The 21,673-nt window shown below is 36.0% G+C and overlaps 1 protein-coding gene across 3 annotated transcripts in view; it reads left to right on the forward strand.

The window, feature by feature from the left end:
- Window positions 1-21,673, forward strand: part of LOC135687988 (intermembrane lipid transfer protein VPS13D) — a 52,501-nt gene that overhangs the window by 3,700 nt on the left and 27,128 nt on the right. For 2 of the 3 annotated variants that reach the window (XM_089115790.1, XM_089115792.1), the window contains exons 5-35: window positions 274-486; window positions 604-726; window positions 1,103-1,153; window positions 1,531-1,772; window positions 2,192-2,360; window positions 3,319-3,420; window positions 3,923-4,091; window positions 4,817-4,954; window positions 5,464-5,630; window positions 6,062-6,198; window positions 6,905-7,130; window positions 8,110-8,199; window positions 8,515-8,614; window positions 8,893-9,016; window positions 9,563-9,694; window positions 10,371-10,461; window positions 11,117-11,219; window positions 11,903-11,954; window positions 12,297-12,433; window positions 12,846-13,028; window positions 13,880-14,014; window positions 14,553-14,716; window positions 15,374-16,710; window positions 17,053-17,761; window positions 18,022-18,190; window positions 18,533-18,770; window positions 19,348-19,392; window positions 19,804-19,984; window positions 20,290-20,509; window positions 21,173-21,336; window positions 21,582-21,660. In XM_089115790.1, coding sequence (XP_088971916.1) covers window positions 274-486; window positions 604-726; window positions 1,103-1,153; window positions 1,531-1,772; window positions 2,192-2,360; window positions 3,319-3,420; window positions 3,923-4,091; window positions 4,817-4,954; window positions 5,464-5,630; window positions 6,062-6,198; window positions 6,905-7,130; window positions 8,110-8,199; window positions 8,515-8,614; window positions 8,893-9,016; window positions 9,563-9,694; window positions 10,371-10,461; window positions 11,117-11,219; window positions 11,903-11,954; window positions 12,297-12,433; window positions 12,846-13,028; window positions 13,880-14,014; window positions 14,553-14,716; window positions 15,374-16,710; window positions 17,053-17,761; window positions 18,022-18,190; window positions 18,533-18,770; window positions 19,348-19,392; window positions 19,804-19,984; window positions 20,290-20,509; window positions 21,173-21,336; window positions 21,582-21,660 — 6,190 coding nt within the window. The remainder of the gene's footprint in view (window positions 1-273; window positions 487-603; window positions 727-1,102; window positions 1,154-1,530; window positions 1,773-2,191; window positions 2,361-3,318; window positions 3,421-3,922; window positions 4,092-4,816; window positions 4,955-5,463; window positions 5,631-6,061; window positions 6,199-6,904; window positions 7,131-8,109; window positions 8,200-8,514; window positions 8,615-8,892; window positions 9,017-9,562; window positions 9,695-10,370; window positions 10,462-11,116; window positions 11,220-11,902; window positions 11,955-12,296; window positions 12,434-12,845; window positions 13,029-13,879; window positions 14,015-14,552; window positions 14,717-15,373; window positions 16,711-17,052; window positions 17,762-18,021; window positions 18,191-18,532; window positions 18,771-19,347; window positions 19,393-19,803; window positions 19,985-20,289; window positions 20,510-21,172; window positions 21,337-21,581; window positions 21,661-21,673) is intronic. The other variant, XM_089115791.1, reaches the window with a different exon arrangement.

The following is a 21,673-nucleotide window of genomic DNA, read 5'->3' on the forward strand; positions in this document are numbered from 1 at the left end:
CTTATGTCTAAACTTCCTGTACCTGCTACAAGTTTAGTCCCATATGCTTTGTCTCAGAGTGCTCATAACAATAGATGGAGCTATACATATTTTTGCATTTGGAGCAGGCTGTTTCTGTCTTATTACCCCAGGATTACCCCAGGTTTTTGCACTAAATGCAACTATTTGAGACAATAAATGCCGTATTTTCAAGTATAAGACATTTACCTCTTATGAGTAACCATTATTGAGTGCTATTTATTTCTAATAGCTAATAAATCATTTATTCTGCAGGCATCCAGAGAAAAGCAGAACAATGGTTGGTGGTCTGAATCTTGGTGGCCTTCTCTATATTCCTCGTTCTCAACTACTGTCGCAGAAAATCTACAGCTTATTATCAACAATGTGCATTTTAGATATGAGGATGCTATGCTTAATCCTGAAAAGCCATTTTCATTTGGAATCACCATTGGTCATTTGGCTGCTAGATCAACTGATGACAAATGGGTATGTGGCTGTAGTTCTTTCTAACAATCTCATTGGGTAATGTTGCCAAGAATGATTTCATAGGTCATTGTGAAACTAGTGCAGCATAGAATTAAATAGATAGCTATTCCATTACAGGAAGTGAAGTTTCTTCACACTGAAGACATTATGAAATTCAAGTTGATAGAGCTGACAAGCCTTGCAGTCTACTGGGATTCTGATGTTAACCTGGTTGGAAATTTGTCAGCAAAGGATGCTGTGGTAAGATATTACCTCAGAGAAATTTAATTACCCCCAACAAAGAAGTTAGAGAATAGACGTTTTTTTGTACTTTTTTTACATGGTTTGGTAAGCAAATAAAATTTGGATAGCCATTTAAGATCTAACTGTGCTTGTGTTTAGTCATATGTCATTTTATTTAACACAAAATGTCTTTGAAAACTTAAGTTGTATAATTTATCTTTCTGCTACTGTACGTTTTGTTTTCAGACATAAGGAATATGTATGAATGTGTAAGATGTGTAAGAATTGAAGTGAGAGTAAAAAAATCATTTTTGCAATTAATTCATTAAAACTTTGTTTCTGCTATTTTTTATCATAATCTACTTTTTTAAGTGTCTCCACTTATTATTTTTAGAAGGCATTGGGTAGATCTATGAAACGGCAAGATGGAGCAGTTTCTTTTAAGGTAGGGAAATATTTACATTCTGTTACGGAGACCGTGTTACTGGGTTGCTTTCTAACATAGCCCCCGCCTACCACTATTGCATGTTTTCATTCTTCTTACAAAATTGTGTATATTTCCTTGATATCATATTAACTGATAGCGTATCATTTATGACCAATCCACATATACGACCTGTAAATATACCATACAAATATCTATTTGAAGCCCCCTCATTGTAGCCAATTGGAACCATATATTTTACATAGCGGGCTTGGGAAGAAGAGTATAATATATTTATGTTCTCTATTCAAATACAATCTGTTCTCTAATCATCTAATCTAATCAATACAACCTATTAAGATGTTCTCTATATTTAAGGTACATTTTTACTCTCTTAGAACCACACCTATGTCTTGGAACCTATCTCGGGCCAAGTAAGAATGAAACGAAACGCATTAAATGCACCATTGTTGTCGAAAGATGGACCCAGATTTGACGTGGAATTTGTTTTGGAGAAGATTTCATTGAGTCTTTCTGATGGCCAATTTTCAGGGTTTTTGATGCTGCTTGATGAAATGCAAAGATACTTTCGATTGCACAAACATTTTGATTTAAGACCGAAAACGTCTGTCTCAAAAAGGTGAGCTCAGTCAAGTATGGAGATTTTCTTTGTAAAAACTATTCAACGAGGATCACATGTATTGTATTTTTTCTTTTTTAAAAAAGATGTCAGCTTTTTGGGACATTCCAGGAAAATGCAGATCAAAAGTTCGGGTTCAGGGGCTTTTTAAACGAAATATTGCTTAGCTTCAGAGCCTTCAGTTTCATCTGATGTGATAGCAAGATTGGAAGCGAGAGTATTTTGCAATTCCTGGTTCCATATCTGTCACAGATTCGTCTGCTAGAGGCCGGAAAATTACGACTTATATAGTGACAAGTCATAGTGCAAATATTCAATGAAGCTAAATGAACCAATATTCCACCTCGGTAAACAAACAAAGCTTCATTTAAAATATATGTCTCGTACTATCTTAAATCACGTTTTATCAAATTGTTTAGTCCAAGGGATTGGTGGAGATTCGCAATCAACTGTCATGTTGGCCCAATCAAAGAGAAGAATGAAAGGAGCACAAAAGCGTTTATCACGCAGAGGGTTACGGACATTATTCTTTACGTGAAGGCGTACACCGAGCACCTTACAAACCCTGTTGTTGGACCCGAAACAATGGTAAGTATTTTAAGGTCATTTATTTTGCGCAAATCATATGTCAAAGCCAGGCTTCAATTAAGCATATCTCTGTTCAGTCGTAGTTGATCAGATCGTCTCTTGTAAAAGATCTAGACATCTCATCCTTTGTACCGAAGAGTGAGCTTAGCTTATGCTTTGGAGGAAAAGGCTTATTGCTTTGACGGTGCATAAAATCCTCTGTTTCATCTTCATTTTGAAAATTTTGACCTCAGATGTTTTTTGAATGTGAAGCAAAAGTTTATTTGTACAGAATCGCTATTGCGTTTTTAGACGCTATGTTCTTTATCAAAACGTAACAGTTTTATCATCTAGTATAAGAATTCATATGCTAGAATGAGTTTACAAATGAGCTTGTTCGACACTGAGCCTATCAGTTTACAAATGAGCTTTTTCCATTGACATTTAATAAGGAGCTTTAATGCAAGTGAGAATATTTGTGAGCGGGGGCTTATTTGTGGTAAGGGAATTAATTATGAGGGGGGCGGGGGATTTATAAGGGACATCGGAAGCCTTTCATAGTTGGCAGGGTACTTGTTGGCCGGAACACTATGTCTCAGAACAGGGGACTTTTATAAAAATTTTAATTAAGGCTCTTTTAAGAACTGTGACATGCCTATTTATAAGAAAGTACTTAATTCTGATGGAGGGAGTTTCATGGGAGGGTTTTATTTGAAAAGGTGTGCTTTCAGGCAAGGGAGATTATTTTAATATAGCAACCAGGGAACGTCCAATTTTACGTACGTAGACTGATTCTTTGTAAGATTGCTTACTGCAACAATGAAATTATTGGAAAAAAGCTACGTTTGCTCTTCGAATCTCCTATTAAGGCGATGGTCGACTTGAGTTGACTCAAATATGTCCTACATTTTGCTAAATTTGCTCTTATTTGTTGGCCCATGCGATAATTTTACATGAATTGAATTTCTCACTCAATCAGCCGTTAAGAAAAGTAATCGAAGAAAAGTTAAGTTTTGATGAAATTCGCATCCTTCGGAGCATTGTGACATCACGAATCACGAAAGAAGAAAGTCTGCAAAAGGTACTTTTGTTTTAGTATGTTAGAAGATTGATCATTCGTTAATTAATTAGTACTTTTGCGATTAACCGTCAGTGAAATAATATCACACATTTATAATTCATTTTCGAATGTTGTGGTTAACGATCAACTGTTGATTAATAAAAAACATCGGTTATGTACTGTTATTTATAAATAACGTATTATTTTTTGCATATTACATTAACCTGATTTATTAGTTTGGATTAGAAAATATCCCGAAAATGCCTACATTTATCCACCTTACAAGTGTTTTGTTATAAGTAACTGACCCCTATAATATGCACTGAATGCAAGGCAGTGCCCCTCAGAGGAGATACTTGTCCCTAGCATGATAGTGTTGTTATCCCAGGTTCTCTTCTTGTTGACTGTTGCCTTCCCAAAGTGAACGGGAGGTCATCGCCCAGTTGTATACTGACATCAGCATGTGTCTATAACGGAAAGCAGTAACGTCAAGCGTTCTAACCATTTCGCTTTTTCAATTTAGGCTGCGGAAAAGACGAACGAGTTAAAGAAAGTTGCAGGCGAGGCAGGGAGCTCCTGGGGAGGCTGGTTACCCGGCTGGACATCATGGTACGGCTATGAAGGGATTGACGAGAAGGATAGTGCAGATCAAACGCCTTCTAAAATTAAATTCGAAGGGCCAGTTTCCGCTGGTAAGAAATTATTACCATCCCCACATTTTTATATTAAGTGTCGAAGAATGCAAGTGATCTTTATGGCACTAATACTTCAAGATGAATTAATAGTTAGAGTTCGGCAAAGGATCTACAATTTGGATGCAATACATTTTCAAACGAGTACTAGGTGTCCAGGCTCATAGTCCCAAAAGTTTCATGTACATTCTTCTCTTTGTGCTACTACCCATCTCCCAACTTATTTTCAATTTGCTTTAGCACTGCAAGGAAAGGGTGGTAGGGAGACAGAAAACATGCCAAATGGAAAAGAAAAAAAAGCCCGATCCTTATGATGAAGAGTGGGCATTAAATAAAGTTAAAAGTTAACTAATAGAAAGTGAGCAGTTTTTTGGCGGTACAGAACTTGAAAATGGCTTTGAAAAAAGCAAACATTTTATAATATATTGGCTGAAAGCTTTTTCGTTTGACGCTCCTCAGAGCATATTGGATGGTTGATATGTAACCCGACCAAAAGATATAGTAAGAGCTGAATTTACTGATTGAAAAGCGACACAAGAACACCACAATGCCAGTCTTTGTTCTTTTGGAGTATTAAATAATGATATATATATATATTGAACTGTAAGAGCTTTTCTAGTTTACGGGTAAAAGGCTACAAGTTTGTTTCTTTATAAATCTTTATTGTTTAAATTGTCATATTAAAAGTTTGGCTCTTGCTTACACTGGTTTTTATGGATTTTTAGAGGAGGAAGAGTTCCTGGGCGAGCTTGCCGAGGCAGGGCACAACGAATCTTTGTTTAAAAGAGATCATGTGTTTGTTCAATTGAACTTTAAACTTTCTAGTGGGACACTGCGAGTCAAAACAACAAGTTCGGATGGAAGTATGTATTTCTTGTTCCTTTTTCCACCATATTTGTATTAATTTCCAATCTTGCCAGCAGCACTTTTACTTTGTCTCTTGAAAGGTTTTGAATACTCAAGCATGATATTACTTTACCACAATGAAATCATGAAGGTTCACCAGTTGAAAGATCTATTTACTATTCCTTTGATGAAAAGGCTATTCCACAATACATAGATATAAGCTCTTCTTGGACATGGGGATAAGTTGTATCGTAGTTATGTAAGTATCTGTTATTTATATCTATGGTGTATGCGATTGTGGCTGGAAATGCAGAATCAATTTGCAACTCTGAGTATGATGTTATCATCAAGCATAAATGTATAGATATACTCATTTAAATGCTCTTGGATTTAACTACACGAGAATCCATTTTAAATTCTTTGGTATTGCATATTGGCCAGTTGTTGTATTCTTTGGTATTGCATATTGGCCAGTTGTTCCTGAATTCCTGAATTACTTTCAAAAATAAGCTTTGTCACTTTGCAGGCTGTGTCCCAGTTGCAGAGCTGGAATTTTCAGAAGTGGCATGGGTGTCTGAAGTAAGACCAAAATCAAACTCTTGGCAGTTTTCGACAACATTAGGTGCTCTGTTTCTAAGAGACCTGTACAACCAAAACACATTGTTTCCGGTTCTGATACAACCCCAAGAGAAAGTGAGTTAATAATTAGTCTTCTTGTATAATTTTGCAATCAATCAAAACCGATTAGATTGGGTCTCTTTTTCTTGGAAAACAAAAATGGATTATCTCTATTCTGTTGCTTTTTGGAACAGGAATTTATCATCTTTCACTACCTGACTAAAATTTGGTTGGCCAAGTGCCTCATACTGACGGATAATGTAATTCAACCAACAGTTTTTAAAGCATTATATTATTTTAAGGATTTTGATGCTTAAAATTTCTTGTTAACATTATGATAAACAAAAGGTAAATGGGAAAAAGAATTTACAACTAACTAAAATACATGATCCAACTAAAGTACATGAAATTAAAAATGAGTAAAACTTTGTGTTCTCGTGTACATTTAGTTGTTATGTTGTTTTATACCGACAGAACGGATTATTGTGGAATAAATTTGTCTTTAGGGAAAGGCAAAGGCTGTACAATCAAAACAGGCAAATGATAGTGGAATTGATGGGCTTGCAACTTTGCTTGAAGAAAAACCCCCACTGCTAGAGATTTCTTTTGAACAGAGACCTGCAGGGATAAGAAACCTTTATCGGTTCGTATATAATATTTAATTCAACCAAGCTGCTTTCAGAAATGTGTTTATGTCCTACGTTAGGCCCTAAGTACTTCTTCAACTTATCATGTACAAAAAACTTCATTCGCAGGATCAAAAGAGGATTTTTCATTTGTGGCAGCAAAGTGTTTTTTTTTGAAATATATTTTACATTTCTTATTAAGCTTATATCACAAGACGGTTCTCAAGTAAAACTATGTATACAGTCATCAGAAAACGCTAGCTTGTGCAAGCTCTTCTAACCAGAAAATTTTCTTGAATTGAGATCAAAGCAAGATTAATTTCAGGATAAATTGATCTTTAGACAACCAATAACTCATTGAATTTTGTAACTACGTTCGTGAAATACCGATAGAAAGACAGAATATTCAAGAATTCAATTCAGTAATTTCTTTTGATTCTAGCTGCGTTTGCCAAAGGGGTCCTACTTGATACCAGCAATGGCAGGTTTTCGCAGGGATATGGGAAATTAAACTTTTAGAAATTTTTTATAACATTTTAGAATGAAATATATAGAGGTGTATCCAAAGATGTGTTGACCTCTCTTTGTACAGCATGGCAGATGTTTGCTACTCGAATTTAGCCAAATTTACAACCCACTGCTGTTAACTTGATTCAGACATAACGTCGTTATAATTCAATCATTTAAACTGTAACACTGACTTATGATAACATGTATTTCTAGTCTTTCAGTGAACCTCCAACCATTAACGATGACGTATAATAAAGATGTAATGACCAGGCTGTCAGAGTTTATGAAGCCAACAAGCCAGTCAAGATATAGGCTGAAAAGTGCTAATATTGAAAGCAAGGTGAAGAAAATGGCCCTGGAGAGATACCAGGAGTTGAAAGACTCGACAAAGACAGAGCTGATACAATCATTGGATGATCTGATGAGCGGAGAAACGAAGGTAAAAGATTAGTTGAAATTATTATGTTTATAATTCTTTTAGAGTTGACATAGTTGGGGGAAGCATCCGTTAACAGAAACCTACCAACAACAAACACCTAACACCTAAAATCTATGGACAAATAATTTTGTTCCAAATTTCTTTCTTGTAGTTTAAGCCATGTACAAGTAACATGCAACGGCAAGGTCCTTAACTACTATTGTTTTTAGAGGGGCTTGTATCCCTTCAAAAAATTATAAAAATCCTTTCTTTCCAATGAACACTTTCCTTTTATTTCTATTGTTCTCAAACATTGGTTGTCTCTAATATTCATATTTGTCCTACGATACTTAGATAACAGACACCCCCTTGTAACGAATGCTTCTAGACTACAGACCAATGACACTGTTAATGTGGTAATGAGTTCTTTTTCGCATAGTTTTAGCCTTGCACGAGTTACTTCCATACAATGGACAGTAAATCCTGTCTTCAATCTACTTCAGCTATTTAATTATAGCATACGTGGATCTTATTTGATATCGTATTCGATATCGTTATTTGATATTCTCGGAAACAAACTTTGTGACAATTATTCTTACATGCGTGCTGTATAATAGCTAGTCTGATATTATTTTACTCTATTTTCTAATAAAAAGGTCTATCGGCATTCATACCTCGAGGCCAATTCAGCATGAATGTATTATTTGTCCTTCAATCACTCTTACCGAAGTAAATTTCCTTCTTTTCTTGTTTCTTTCAAAATTGTTACTCCAATTAAGAAGTCATATCTCTTGTTAAAGCTTTTCGCTAATTATCTTGCATTCAGATTTCCATAATTCCATTAAAGTTTTTTCCTTTGAATGCTCAAACATTGATTTGTCTATTTTTTATTCTACTTTCCCTTCTCCTAATAATTTTTTACAGCTTTTGGTTTTAGAGTAACTAAACAAAGACAGTGTCCAGCAGCTCTTTATCGTTATCGTCCATTTTGTCTTTTCAGAAAGCAGATGACAAGTGGGACATTGAGTTGGACATTGCAGCCCCTTCAATTATTCTCCCTGAGAAATTCAATGGAACCAGCACTTCAATGGTAAAAATGAAAATGCATTACATGAAATGGGTTTGATCAATATTCATATGAATGCTTTGAGTTTTAGTCAGGATGTGATCTACGTGATTTATTAAGCTGTCGAAATTTCAAAGCATTTATATAATTTTTACAGTATTTGTTATGGTGTTATTTTTCCTATTTGTAATCAATGTTCTGTGTAGACAAGAAATATGAACTACCTCTCCCTATTTCCCAGGAGAAGATTATCATCCTTAAAATATCTAGCCGTATTTAAATGAAATGCAAAAGTCTGAAAGCTTTGATAATGTTGAAATCATGCCGTCTTCTTTTAAGGTAATTTTCGACTTGGGAAAAATCTCCTTTATCAATGCACCAGGTCTGCATAGGCAACGAAGCAAGTCAATCGGCGAAGGAGCTGATTCAGGGGATGAAGGTACGTCAGTTCTGTTTATAAATTGCTTTTAGCATGTTTGACGTGCAGTCCAGCTTTAATCTACGTATGAAAACCATCTGCATCGCTAAATTGCCAAGAAACGAGCACACATTTTCATGAAATACTTTCTGTGTCTACTGTGGTGGAGAATCTCTGTTTCAACTTCAAGTAGTTAAGCTATAGTTGCATCTCTATAGAGTCACAAACAAATTATGTTAATCGTATCAGTTGCCGTGTAAAGATTTCTAGGCTAATACCTTTTTTTGATAAAATTTTAGACGAGTTTCTCACCCCATTGTCAACTCCACCGGACGAAGAAGATTTGGAGAAAATCATTACTGAAGCGGCATTCTCCCATGAAACAGAAGATGTGGAGGCGCTGAAAGAGAAATTTTATGAAAGGTACATGAAAACAAAATCTATAGCTCAAACTGATATGACGAAATTTTTTTTTTAATTTTGGAAATGAGAAAACACAGCCTAAACAAGTATTTTGAAAAACATGTGTCCATATGAGCACAGAATCTTTCCCAGATAATTCAGTGCAATCTGATCATAGCTCGCAAATGTATAATGTCAAACCAATATAAATTTATAAGCGAAACTCAATTGTTTCACTTGTTGTATTTCACTTGCTTTGATTTTAATTTTTGGTAGATTTGACTTATTTTTGGCGTATGGTATAAAAGGTATTTCATTTCGTATGTGGTCAAAAGTAAAAAAAAGTTAAGATAAAATTTTGACTACATGCACTTTTGTATTCTGCTAGACCTTTGTTTGCAATTTTGATTGTTAGCTAGCAATCTGCAGGCTTGTGTTCTTCTTAGTTTAAGTCTTAGCTGTTTTCTACTTCATTTCTGTTTTTTCGACCGCTTGAATATGCAAGTTACATTGAGTCAATTGATCGTAAATTACTTTGTTTGCTTGAGTTGTTTGTACCTTTTTAAGGTACGAGCTGAAGTTCACCCATCTACAAGTTGTTGTGTGCAAGTCACTTGACGATTGGCGCAGAATATTACGCCAGAAGAAGAGCGAATTTCACGTTGTTGATAGCTTCAGTATCTCTTTGAATATGGAAAGGTAAGAAAAGAAAGCATTGTATTTGCTAATCTCATTTTGTGCATTATTATATTAATCTATACATTGAAGAAATAAAGCTTTAAAAAATACCGTTACATCCATCAAGACCTGAACGACCCTGTTTATACGGCATTCAGCACGCTAAAAAATAACAGAAATTTTCATTTAAACCTTGTAAACTGTTTTTATCGTTCAAAGCTAAGAAAAATGTCATTTTGATGAAAATTATATTAATGACAATTGCTATTCCTTTATCTCTTGATCAGTTGGAGAAAGTTTATTGTCATAAAAAAACTCATTATTGTCACAAAAACACTCTTATGATGATATTAATTACGTGTCTCAAAAAGATGTACCATGAGCCATTAAAATTCAATACCTGAATCGCGTTAGGATTTTGAGATAAGAGGAACATCGAAATCTTTCTTTGTGGGGAACATCGAAATCCTTGTAGTGTATGGCATTTGCTCATTCCGTATCTCCCAGTGGCACTAAAAAAGCTTACAGTTATTTGCAAATAAAGACGAACAAATTACCAAAAACTTCATTTCCTTGCTTCTTCATCGTGCCGATTACGCAACCTATTAATTCGTGCGCGCTCTTGATTCCTCTAATTCTGCTTTTCTCGCATCATGCTTTTCTTGCTAGTACCGAATCTTTGCACTCACTCTTCCAGGAGGCTTGCATTCACATCTGATCCTAACTGGCCTGCAGTCACCCTGTCTGGCAGCCTACCACAGCTTATTGTAAACGTTGATGAGCACAAGGTAAGGAGAATAGACTTGAAACTTATTGGATGCTAAGACTACCACATGTTCGGTACTCCATAAGATAGGAAAGTGTCAGATCGACATAAGATTGCACTGGCTATGTTTTTTAAACCAACGATCCAGTTTTTTTGAAATAGTTTTCCCAGGTTTTACTGAAAGTTACTAAATTGCACGCATTATAAATCTAGTTCCTCTTATCAAATGCAATCATGACTTGATGGCAGTTAATAATTTCAAACAAAGCCTGCTTCGTTGCATATAGCCATATCCAATTCTAACTTGTTTCACTTACGTAACAAAGAATCATTTTTTTTTCAATTAAGTAGCTTGGATTTAAATGAATTAGTTACTAACAACAGTACCCTCTTGCCAGTGACTAGCCCTAGTATCAGAGGGGGCATCTTCTTTGTACTTGTTTTGAGAGGCACCTCATTTATTAAGCTTTTTGTGCCTCTTCCCTTTACAGTAATTAAACGAAAAATCTGCTTGTCTGCTTGCTAGTTTGCACTGCAGACGACAAATGTAGACTTTATTTTATTAAACTTCATTCCTGATTTTCATTCTGTAGTGATTCTTGCGAGGAAGAATCTTAAATAACTTTTCAGTAGATAATTAGTACTGTATCTTGAGATATAGTATCTTATCGTTTAAGATTGCTGTTCTTTTCAAATGCTTCAATCAGCTACAAACCGAAACTACGTCATCGCTAAATATTGAAGTCCAACGACCATCTGCTAAAAGCAATGCTGTGGCAAGTATGTAGCTACGTATGAATTTTTAAATTTTGCAATGAAAACTCACTCTTAAAGAAGACATTCAAAGCTCGTTATCTCTTGTCATTATTAATCATCATTTATACATGAAAATTCAAATCAGAGCTGCAAAAAGGCTTGGCAGAAAATTTTCAGCAATACTTGGTAAAAAAGCAGCTGTCTTTTGCATTAACAATCACATAAAATGAAAGGCTAAAAAGTTGGCTGATATGCACAAGTAACTAGATTAATCCTAAAGCTGGCATCTATTACCTTTCCCAAACACCAGGTAATTGTAGAGAGTTTCTATTTGTTGTTAAATTTTCTGCCAGTCAATAAACATATGGCCATTTCGTTCACAAGTCACTTATTACTTTTTTCGCATAGTCGATTTTTGCAAAAGACAAAAAAGATGTAATAAACAACCAAACTACGATATCTTATTGGAAATTTCACCTCAAAGAAAAATTTTTGTCCTGTTTCCCACGTTCCCAGAAAGGAAAATATTTTTTGCAGCTCTAATTCAAATCATTACAAAGTTTGAATTATCTGATCATGAGTAAATTTTTTTATTGAAGCTCAATAACTTCTTCTCCTTTACTTATTTTGATATTTGAAGGAGACGAGGACACAATGAGTTTTTTGCACATTTTTAACCACTATTCTTTGAACTGTGTCACTTTCAGGTCCTAGACCAGTTTCTCCAACAGTAAATATTCAGTCTCAAAAGGAAGCAAGGTAATGCGAATTTGATATGTTCGTCAAAAAATGTTAGAAACTTTGGCGTTTGCACAGTGGTAGCACTGTATATTTAAACCTTTATTTCGGTAGAATTTTGTCGTAAATTAGCGATTGAAACATTGCTTTATTACCCTTAATTATATCAAAGAGACATGAAAACTTGGCGCTTTATACTCTTTGTTTGGCTGATATTTACTTTTCCCTGTCTTCATCGGTTTGAGCCATGTAGTTTTGTCATGGAGCTATGAACCCTCTTATTTTTCTCAGTTGTCTTTGCTTTTAAAGACGGCTCATGTTTGCAATTTTACTAACTGTGTTGTGTTATCATTGAATTCCTAGGCTGAGCGACGCTCATCTAACACCACAAAGAGAACTTTCTGTCTTGCACAAGAGAGCGCACGATCTTCTCGTTGAATCTTGCCTGGCTGTAGCCAACTTTAAGATTGATAAGGTGTCTCTTGGACTTCACAGCAGAGGTAAAATATTTAGGTTCGAAGTAATGCTTGTAAATTTCTATTAACTGGTATAATTGTACCAAAAATTCCTTTAATTTAAGAATATTCCCGCAGAGCTATCTGCCTGGTAATTTCCCAGGTTGATTCCTTATCAGAGTCGACCTCAAGAGCTTTCCAAACAGTTACTTAAGTTAACAGCCTTTCCAAAAGATGTATTTAGCATTGTAGAGAAGCATACATTCCTGCTGAAAACATTGATGAATGAAATAATTTCTGAAATTACATTTATTTTATCTTCCTATAATTATTTATTTTCGATTTGGATGTATGTTCTAAAACGGTTTCTAAAACAGCAACATATCTTATTGACGACATTTTGTAATGGTCCTTGACATTTCTATAAGACTTTATAATTGTATGCGTTTCGTTGAAGGACGATCTGTTGCTGAGCTCCAGGTTGCTGGTGTTGAGACAGAGTACGTAAAGCGACCTTACGACTTCTCTGTCTCCTTCGTTTTGCATTCACTGCTAATCATAGATGCTATACAGACGTTTGGCCCAGAGTACAGATTGCTGGTTTCCTCTCAAGAAATGAATTCAGGCGACGATAAAAATGGTGAGGCTGTATAATCGGTGCAACAATGATATAATTGCTAATAGTATCAAATCGCATTTGAAGACATTTTAGCGTTTTGTTGGTTTGTCGTTCCAATATATTTTTAAACATAATACACAATGCCTTTTTCTGAAGTTATTGTAAAAGATTGTCATACGTTACCCTTGTCCCCTTCCCTAAAATATCGCTGGCACACTTAACTGCAAAGCAGGGCTCTATACTTTCCCGTCCTCTAGATGAGATTTAGCTATACACTCGACAATATAAAATACCGATATTTGTTCAGCGCCTTTACCAAAATATACCGTCAAATGTGATTGAATTCTGTGGATCTCCAGACTTGTGCCAGACACAGCAGGTTTTTATCACAAAAGACGAAGAGTTTTGTCGCAAAAGACAAAGATTTTTGTCTTTTACGCCAAAGATTGCAGTGTGCAGGGTCAAAATCGAAAGATTTTTGTCTTTTGCGATAATTTTTGGGATAAAAATGTTTGATATTTGTTTTTTTGCGACCAAAGACAAAAATCGTGCAGTGTGCGGAATCGAAAGGCAGGCTTTTTATTCTGAAAACCAATCAAACGTATATTTTTCGTTCACGTGTCTTCATTTCAGCTTTTTTCCATAGAAAATAGCACATCGTTTACTGGAAAATTATAGCAAAGAAGAGGGAAATCTAAAAACAGTCGTGCTGTGTGCGGACAACAAGTTCGTCAGAGAGAGACAAAAATCTTCGTCTCTCTCGACAGAAATCTGCTGCGCTAGGTTATATTTCCTGCTCATTGATGTCCAAATGTCTTAAATTGATATATGCATTTTTCTTTTTAATTCATTGTTATTTATTGATTTTGTAGCTGAGGATGAAAGCACAGATGCTCTTATACGGATAAACTACCAACAAATAGATTCAGAACTGATGCCATCTGAAGGCAACGAAAAACAGCCTCAGAGAATCGCTTCGCTGAATTTTAGTTCGGTTAGCATTATTGGTACGTATTTGATTCATTGTGGAAGCTGAAAAATCTGAATTGTTTGTTGTTCTTTCATGAGTATTGAATGCAGACGTCATAATTTTGATGGTATAACTCTACTTTTTATAAGGGCCAAAAGCAATCTTTTACTAAGCTTTTTAATACATAAACTGCCACGGGGTCATATCTTAAGTTTGTTTGATGTGATAGTGTGCGAATAAAGATTTTATGCAAATAGATTTAGGTAAATTTAAATGAAAATGTTTTGAACGTATCTTTTCTATTCTGCATTTACGCTCTTTTGTTGTAAAGATCGAATTAGATTTTGGCATTTCCCATTCGACCAATTCTTTTACAATTGCATAAGATTTTCAGTTTTTAGTGATTTAAATATTGATGCTAAAGATGTGAATCTTTTGCAGACATTAGAAATCGAAAATAAATTAAATTTAAAAGAGAGCACTCAGTGATTACTCACTGTTAAAATGTTGAGGGGATCTATCATAGTCCTTGAAAATAATGATCACAGTTTTTAAGGCGAACATTTTGATTTTAGCCAATCAAGAGACCATTGTGGAACTTTTGAGCGTTATTGATCACGCTTTGCAAATCGACCCTGCACAGCAGCATTCCACTTCCGAAAAAGAAACGAATGTCGAAAGACTAACGATACCTGACGATAAAACGTCAATGACGTCACCAAGTGATGATCAAACCGAGGTAGTCTGTGATCTCATATTTTGATTATATTGGCTAGACAGCGTTACACTAAGAGTGTCACGTGTTCCTGTTACGAATATTGAGGAAACACCTGAGTAACAGATTTTGACACGCATTAGACTACGTGCATATCGGTCAAAAGTCTGGACTAAAAAATAATGAGATAAATGGATATAATTTGCATTTAGAAATAGTCAAATGAAACTAGACTGAATTGACCGAAAAAATATAGCATAGAATGAATCAAGATTTACTTAGATATCTTAGTATTAGTTTTCATAGTATCAAATAATCTGATATAGAATCCAAAATTAGTTCACTTTTCCTAACCATTGTATTATTGTACATGTAGTTTCAAATGTTGTAACTAAGATCTCTGAAAAAAAATGTTCTCCCGATTCTTCTGGACGGTAAAATTATAGCTAATTATATCCAAATATAAAATCTAACATATTTTTCATGAAATAAATTGCGAATAAGTATTGTTGACTTTTAGTTTTTGTTGCAGGGAGATTAAACACAGGGTTTTTCAATATTTAGTACAACGGCTGATATTAATAGTAGCATGATAATTAGTATTATCATGCTCATTGATGTTATTGTTTACCATTTTCAAGTGAATCTCAATTGTGACGGTTTAGATCATTATATTTTCAGGATTTTGCGGAGAAGAAGTTGCAGGTCGATTTTAACGTCCAGAGAGTAAATATTATGTTGGCTCACGGAGTTTGCGGACAAGGTGGAGCCAAGGTCGCGCAAAGAGTGGCAGCCGTAACAATTGCTGATCTTGACTTCTCAGCTGACTTAGGCCATGATCAAGTTGTGAAAGGGTCTCTAGGAGGCCTTGAAGTTCTCGACTTGACCCCTGAAAGCACTATACACCGTTGCATCTTGTCTGTAGGAGACTGCAATCAGGACGAAAGTAGAGTTGAAACTTCAAGCATAGACTCTGACTATAAAGCATTTTCTTTTACTTTCACAAAGCCAGCTGACAATTCATCGGTAGGAATGGATGTTGACAGCCATATTGCCTCAGCGCGTTATGTTCATTCTGCAGAATTTCTTGCTGAACTGTCCCTCTGTGCAGGTGACTTTCGTGACTACGCAGCGTCCGCTGCCAAATCAATTCAGACTGCAGCTGCTGATGCCGCGAAGGAGTTTGTGACTGCAAAGAGAGATACGGAAAAGTCCGTTTCACCTAGTTTAAAAAGACAATTATTTGATGATGGTTCTGTCACAGAAAAGCAGTTAAACAAGAAAAAAGGGAAGTTGACAGTGCGTATTTGTATCGACACGCCCGTTATTGTAATTCCAATGTCGTTTAATAGCCCTGATCTTCTTGTTGGTAACCTTGGACAGATCGCTATTCGTAATTTTCATATTGCAAGAGCAGAAGATGGAGATATCGCCGCAGCGGGGCTAATCAAAGAAGGATCCATCGATAGAATAGTTTTAGATATAAATAACGTCAGTCTGTTTTCCATAACACTCCAGGCCTCACAGCTGACGGACCTCGAAAGCGGTAAAATGACCACCTTTGATCTTTTGAAACAGAGGCAGGCCTCGACTGTGAGTCCTTTTTCAAGCCCTAGCCATCAATTTCACCGGCCTACACGTCGGAAACCTACGCTAAGCCAACTGAGAGAAGAAAGTTTCACCATGGAAACAGCTTGTGATACTGAGGCATTAGAATGGATTCAAATCCTTCACGAAACAGGATTCCAGCTGGTTATTGATCGTTTAATGGAAGCTGAACCATTTATGGGAGGCTCATCTGGGAACGCAGTGCGCAAAGAACCAAGCTTTCGGGTAGAGGGTCGCATCTCAAGGGTATTGAAACTAGAACTTTCTGGCAAAACATACAATCAGCTTCTTGAAACTCTAAATGCAATATCTGCTCCTTCTAAGCAGCAGAGTAATTTAGAATTGAACAGCATTTCATCCAGGGCAAGCCGTTCAGGAACACCTCAGGTTTCTTCACCGTCACCAAGAGGGTAAGATAATTCTTTTAATTTAAGGTTTTGAGCGATGATAATGGTAACTGCCTCGTAAAAGTTGTTGGAAAAATTGTTTGGTATTTGCAAGAAAATAGTCACATAGATTGTAACTTAGTCAATTTTTTTAAACCGGTCAATTTTTCTCTTATGATTTTTTATCATGTGTTGAAAATTCTTAAGAATTGGTACTTTTTCTTGCCGAAAGTTGAAGAAGATCTCTAATTTTGAAGTTCTATTGAATCTAAAGTACACCCCAAAACAACACTGAGATTTTTTGCATAACAAAATTTATTCTGTTTATGTTTAAAGTTCGTTAATTCGTTGACTGTTGTTTCGCAGCCTCTCTCCGAATAAACCTCGAGATGACCACGAGCCCTTCCTTCTTCCTGACGAATTCATGTTTCCATCTGATGTCGAAATGAGTATAGATAACCAAGAGAACGAGGCAGTAAACATATCCCATACGAGATTCAGCGCTTCTTTTGAAGTCGTCAGAATTGATGTCACTTTGAGTGTTGAAATCAACAACAAAGAACGAAAGTTTGCTAATATTCGACTTGAAGACTTTATCTTTGGATATAACAATTTCGATAAACCTGTTAGTGAGGTTTCGGTGAATTTAGGAGAGCTTACCGTCGAGGATCTGCTACATGACGGCGACCCATCTAATCGCTTCCTTCTGAAATCGTCCAATTCTGATAGACGGAATAATGGACATAATATCAGTCTAACATCAAGGCTTTCAAGCTCCTGCCCTGAGGGTTCTTTATTTTATGATCCAATGGTATTATCAACTTCATTACCATCAGTGCTAAATTTCTCTCCGAAAAAGACTTGGCAACCAAGTATATCCCCTCTTCGACCCATGTTGCATAGCGATAAGAAGTTTCCCTCGCAGCCACATTTATCGTTTAATAAAGAGAGTCTGAGTGAAGATGAATACGAGGCAGAGTCTATTATTGAGAGAGAAAAAGAAGAATCGTGGGTGAAGATAAAGATAATGTTGATAGATGATGGCAACCATGATCTTAATGATGGCGAACTATTTGTAAGTATAGAGAAAAACATCGTCCATAGTTCAATGGATCCACGAGTAGTCAAAATTTGCTTTATAAGTTATAAGATCTATGGACTTTCATAAATAATCACAATTTTATCGGTAAGAAATATGAACCAGGCTGTATTCTTTTTCAAACTCGAAAATTTTTTTTCAGTCACTGGTCTGTTACTTGTTTGTTACAAATCAAGCACTAAAATTTTACAACCATTGAATTTTTCATTTGCTCATTCTAATTCATTTTTTTGCAGGTAAACAAATACATCGACATAGCTTTCAATTCCTTGGATTTGACAGTGAATCTGCAAACATGGGTGGTCGTATTTGAGTTCTTTGGAATTGGAGCCCCTGCTCCGCAGCCGTCCTCGTCAGGACAAACCAGCCCTGTGAAGTCATTTGACAACATTGATCAGCCACAAGGTAGAGTATCTCATGTCCAATCGTATCAAAATGTGAGTCGAATGTCTGGTACTCTGTTGATATATCTGGAAGGAGTTGCACAAATTATTTAGTGGCAAAAGGTTTCACCGTACTTTTTACAGCAACGATATTTGATGTAGTTAAACTAAAAGGCCTACAAAATAGTTTCATATCAATGCAGCTTGAAATTTCTAAACGACTTCGTAGAAGGTTATGTTTAAATTTGTCTAGGACAGCTTGCGTTTAATTTGACCTTCAAGGTACCTTTGACTGTCGTACCATCCTACTACAATGTTGGTTGATCAAAAAAAGGTTTTAATAGTATATCTGCATCATTTCAAGAGAGTGATAAAGAGGATAGCATGTTCGCAAGTCAATCTGTGATTGGAACTGACATCAAAGTTTCGATGAAGTCGTTGTCAGCAACACTAAATAAAGAAAAATATCCCCTGGCACATTCAGTTGTTTCTAACCTGAACTTTGACGTGGAGCAAAGAGGGCCTGACCAGCAAGTGACTGGGAGCATTGGCTATATCAGCTTGTGCGACATGTCCCCTCACGGCAGCCTATATAAAGAAAGGTACGATAACCTACGGCTAACACTCAAAGTTTTATTATCTCTTAATGCACTGACCACTCTATCAAATTCAAGAACGTTTTGCCTGGATATAACTGTCCTTTTTTTATTTGTTATATCTTCTTTAGGCTTAGTAGGCTAGAATGTAAAATGGAAGATGTTATCAACAACCCTAGTCTTGATAGCTTTCTCTACTCCTGAGACTAGAAAAGTGCACATCATTCAAAGATATCCTATAAAATAGTACATACCCACAGTTTTTTCAGTATACCAACTGTAGGGTATACAAGTTGCTTCTGCTATGATTATTGGGTATATGCATAGTATTACTATAAGTATTACATAAGGAGAATACATCTTTTCCCGTTGTAGTCCTAGATGTTATTTATGGAACTATTCCTATTAAGTATTTTGCACTCGCTTTTTACTTGGCAAGAGCGTCTTTAATTTGCACTACAAAATAGCTCATATCTTGAACAAAACCATTTTCTTGATTGGCACTCTGTTTGTGGTAAATATTTTTTTGTAATGAAGGCGTTAATTTCTTCAATCATATCAATCTTGTTTACCTGATTTTCAGATTCATAACATATGGAGACCAGGCCCTGGCGTTCACTTTCTTCAGGTATGCTAGTAAACCGCATTACTTTTCTCTTTCTCAGTTCTTTACGATTCAACGTTTTCTGTGTCAGTTTTTTGTGCCTTTGACTATTAACGATCCGTCGAACGTTCCCGTAGACATACCGTGTTCGCTCGAATAAGGCCTAGTCTACTGTGTTAAAAAAGCGTAAATTTGAAATGTTTTGCACGAGTAATGTTTGTTAGAACTAGCATGCGTGCAACAGCTGTAAAATATACAACTTCAAAGTTATTTAAACTCTTGAACTAGCCCAATGTTTCCGATTGCTCTTGTAAGTACTAAATTCATGTTTAGAAGATTAAACTCTTAACATCCTACTGAACCGCCAATACTATTAGCTTTGCTATTGATCAAAGATCATCTCCTAACTGATTTTTAACTTCGTTCTCCTTGAAGATACGGAGAACCGGACCCATTTCTAAAACGAGACTTCGACATGAGACTGGAATTAAAAATGGCGTCAGTGCAGTATGTTCATACGCAGCGATTTCTTTCCGAAGTTATTGCCTTTGCGCAGCACTTTCTGCAGCTTCAGGAAGTTCTTGGTCGAATAAGAGCTGCGAGTCAGGGAAACGAGGTTTGGATATGATATTTCCATTTTACAATATTCCTTTGCGCTATGACGCAGGTACAGCAATTTTGGGTTGTTTTGGCAATGGAATGGAATTTTTGTTTAATGGTCTCCTTGCTTTAATCGTTGCTATTCACAGTAATCATTTGTTTTATACTGAGCGCCTACTTCTTGCTTCTTGCTAGGACCTGTTGAGATGGTTCTCAGCGCGTCTTTGATTTCTAACTTCTTATCTCTCTTCTATCTCTGCAAATCTGTTTAACAGAGGTTGCTTATACAGATTAGCTTAGATTTACATTGTGTATTTTTAGGTCTTTGCCATAACAAACAGAGCAGCAAGAGTGTCACTTAATGTCGATGCAGACGTTCCTATCCTAATCCTCCCAAGATCTTCCTCCTCACAAGATATACTTGTAGCCTGCCTTGGCCACATCGTAGTAGCTAATGCATTCCAATATGCTGGTTCGCCTGATTCGATTTCCGGAAAGCTGACTGCTTCAAGATTCAGATCAAATCAACTTTCTTCTGAAAGTAAGTTTTTTTTTATTTTTTACGTATGAGCATGGCTCAGTAGTTAGGGTCACTGACTACCGATCCACGGGTCTGGGACTCGCATCCCTGGCGTCACAAGACTTTTACCCAGTAGTAAGGGGAGTCCCCAGGTCTCTGCAATTCCAGGCGTAGGAATCACGAGGTGTGGCCACATCGAGAGAAAAGACCAGGAGACTGCTCGAAAAGCTAGCTTTTCAGTGTCCTAAAAATGACCTTAGTATGCTACGTGGCAACAAATATGCAACCTTTGTTTATGCCTTGAGCTACCAATGATGAGCTGGTAGTTATTCGCTATTGTTCTCTTATTTTATTTGGTTTTACATACTACTTGGAAGATGGGGCTTAAACTCTTTGAAGCTCAGCTTTTAACGATCTGCCTTGGCATTTACCCTTATTGTCATAGCACCTCATGATTCTTACATCTGGAATTACAGAGATCTTGTGACTCTTTTCATTCAAAGCGAAAGTTTTCAGACATGTTTACCGTAATTTTTTGGTGTGAGTCCAAGTGCCCTTTTCATTTGCAATTGTAAATTCTTATGTTCATTTTGCATTCAAAACTTTTAGTCCTGTTTTTATGACAGTTACCAGTTGTTTATACGTTATTGGATATATTTGCTAATTGAATTCGTTTTGGTGCAGCGGAAAAGTCGATATCGCGACTCATCAGCCAGGAATCAATTGCTGAATCCGAAGACCGATTGCTTGATTGCATCAATATTGGCCTTGTTGATATGGAGGTTTTCACAGCTCTAAGAACAGATCAGTCGAAGCACGAGAATATGTCGTTTGGGTATGAGAGGCAGGTCTGTAATGTCGCCTTATCGTTTTGAAACTAATTCCAATTAAGTGAGTTTTTCTTTTATAAATCTCAATAAAAATATTAAGGTAATAGTCATCAAGTGTCCAAGAAAATATCTGATAGAATCAGAAACGGTATATATATGTACATTGGATTTTTTTTAGCTATGCGTTTTTCACTAGCGCATGACGTTTGGTAGTTTTGAATCGTTATCATAACATGTTGAACGTTTCTTTTGTTTTTCAAAAGGGTGGAAAACTGATGAAGGAGACATGTAAGATTGAGCTTGTGGTAGAAAGAAACTTAGAATGGGCGTTTGGTAGACAAGGTAATTATGGAAA

This window comes from Rhopilema esculentum, unplaced genomic scaffold, assembly GCF_057945365.1.
Source record: "Rhopilema esculentum isolate cy_ngs unplaced genomic scaffold, ASM5794536v1 HiC_scaffold_36, whole genome shotgun sequence".
Classification (NCBI taxonomy): Eukaryota; Metazoa; Cnidaria; class Scyphozoa; order Rhizostomeae; family Rhizostomatidae; genus Rhopilema; species Rhopilema esculentum.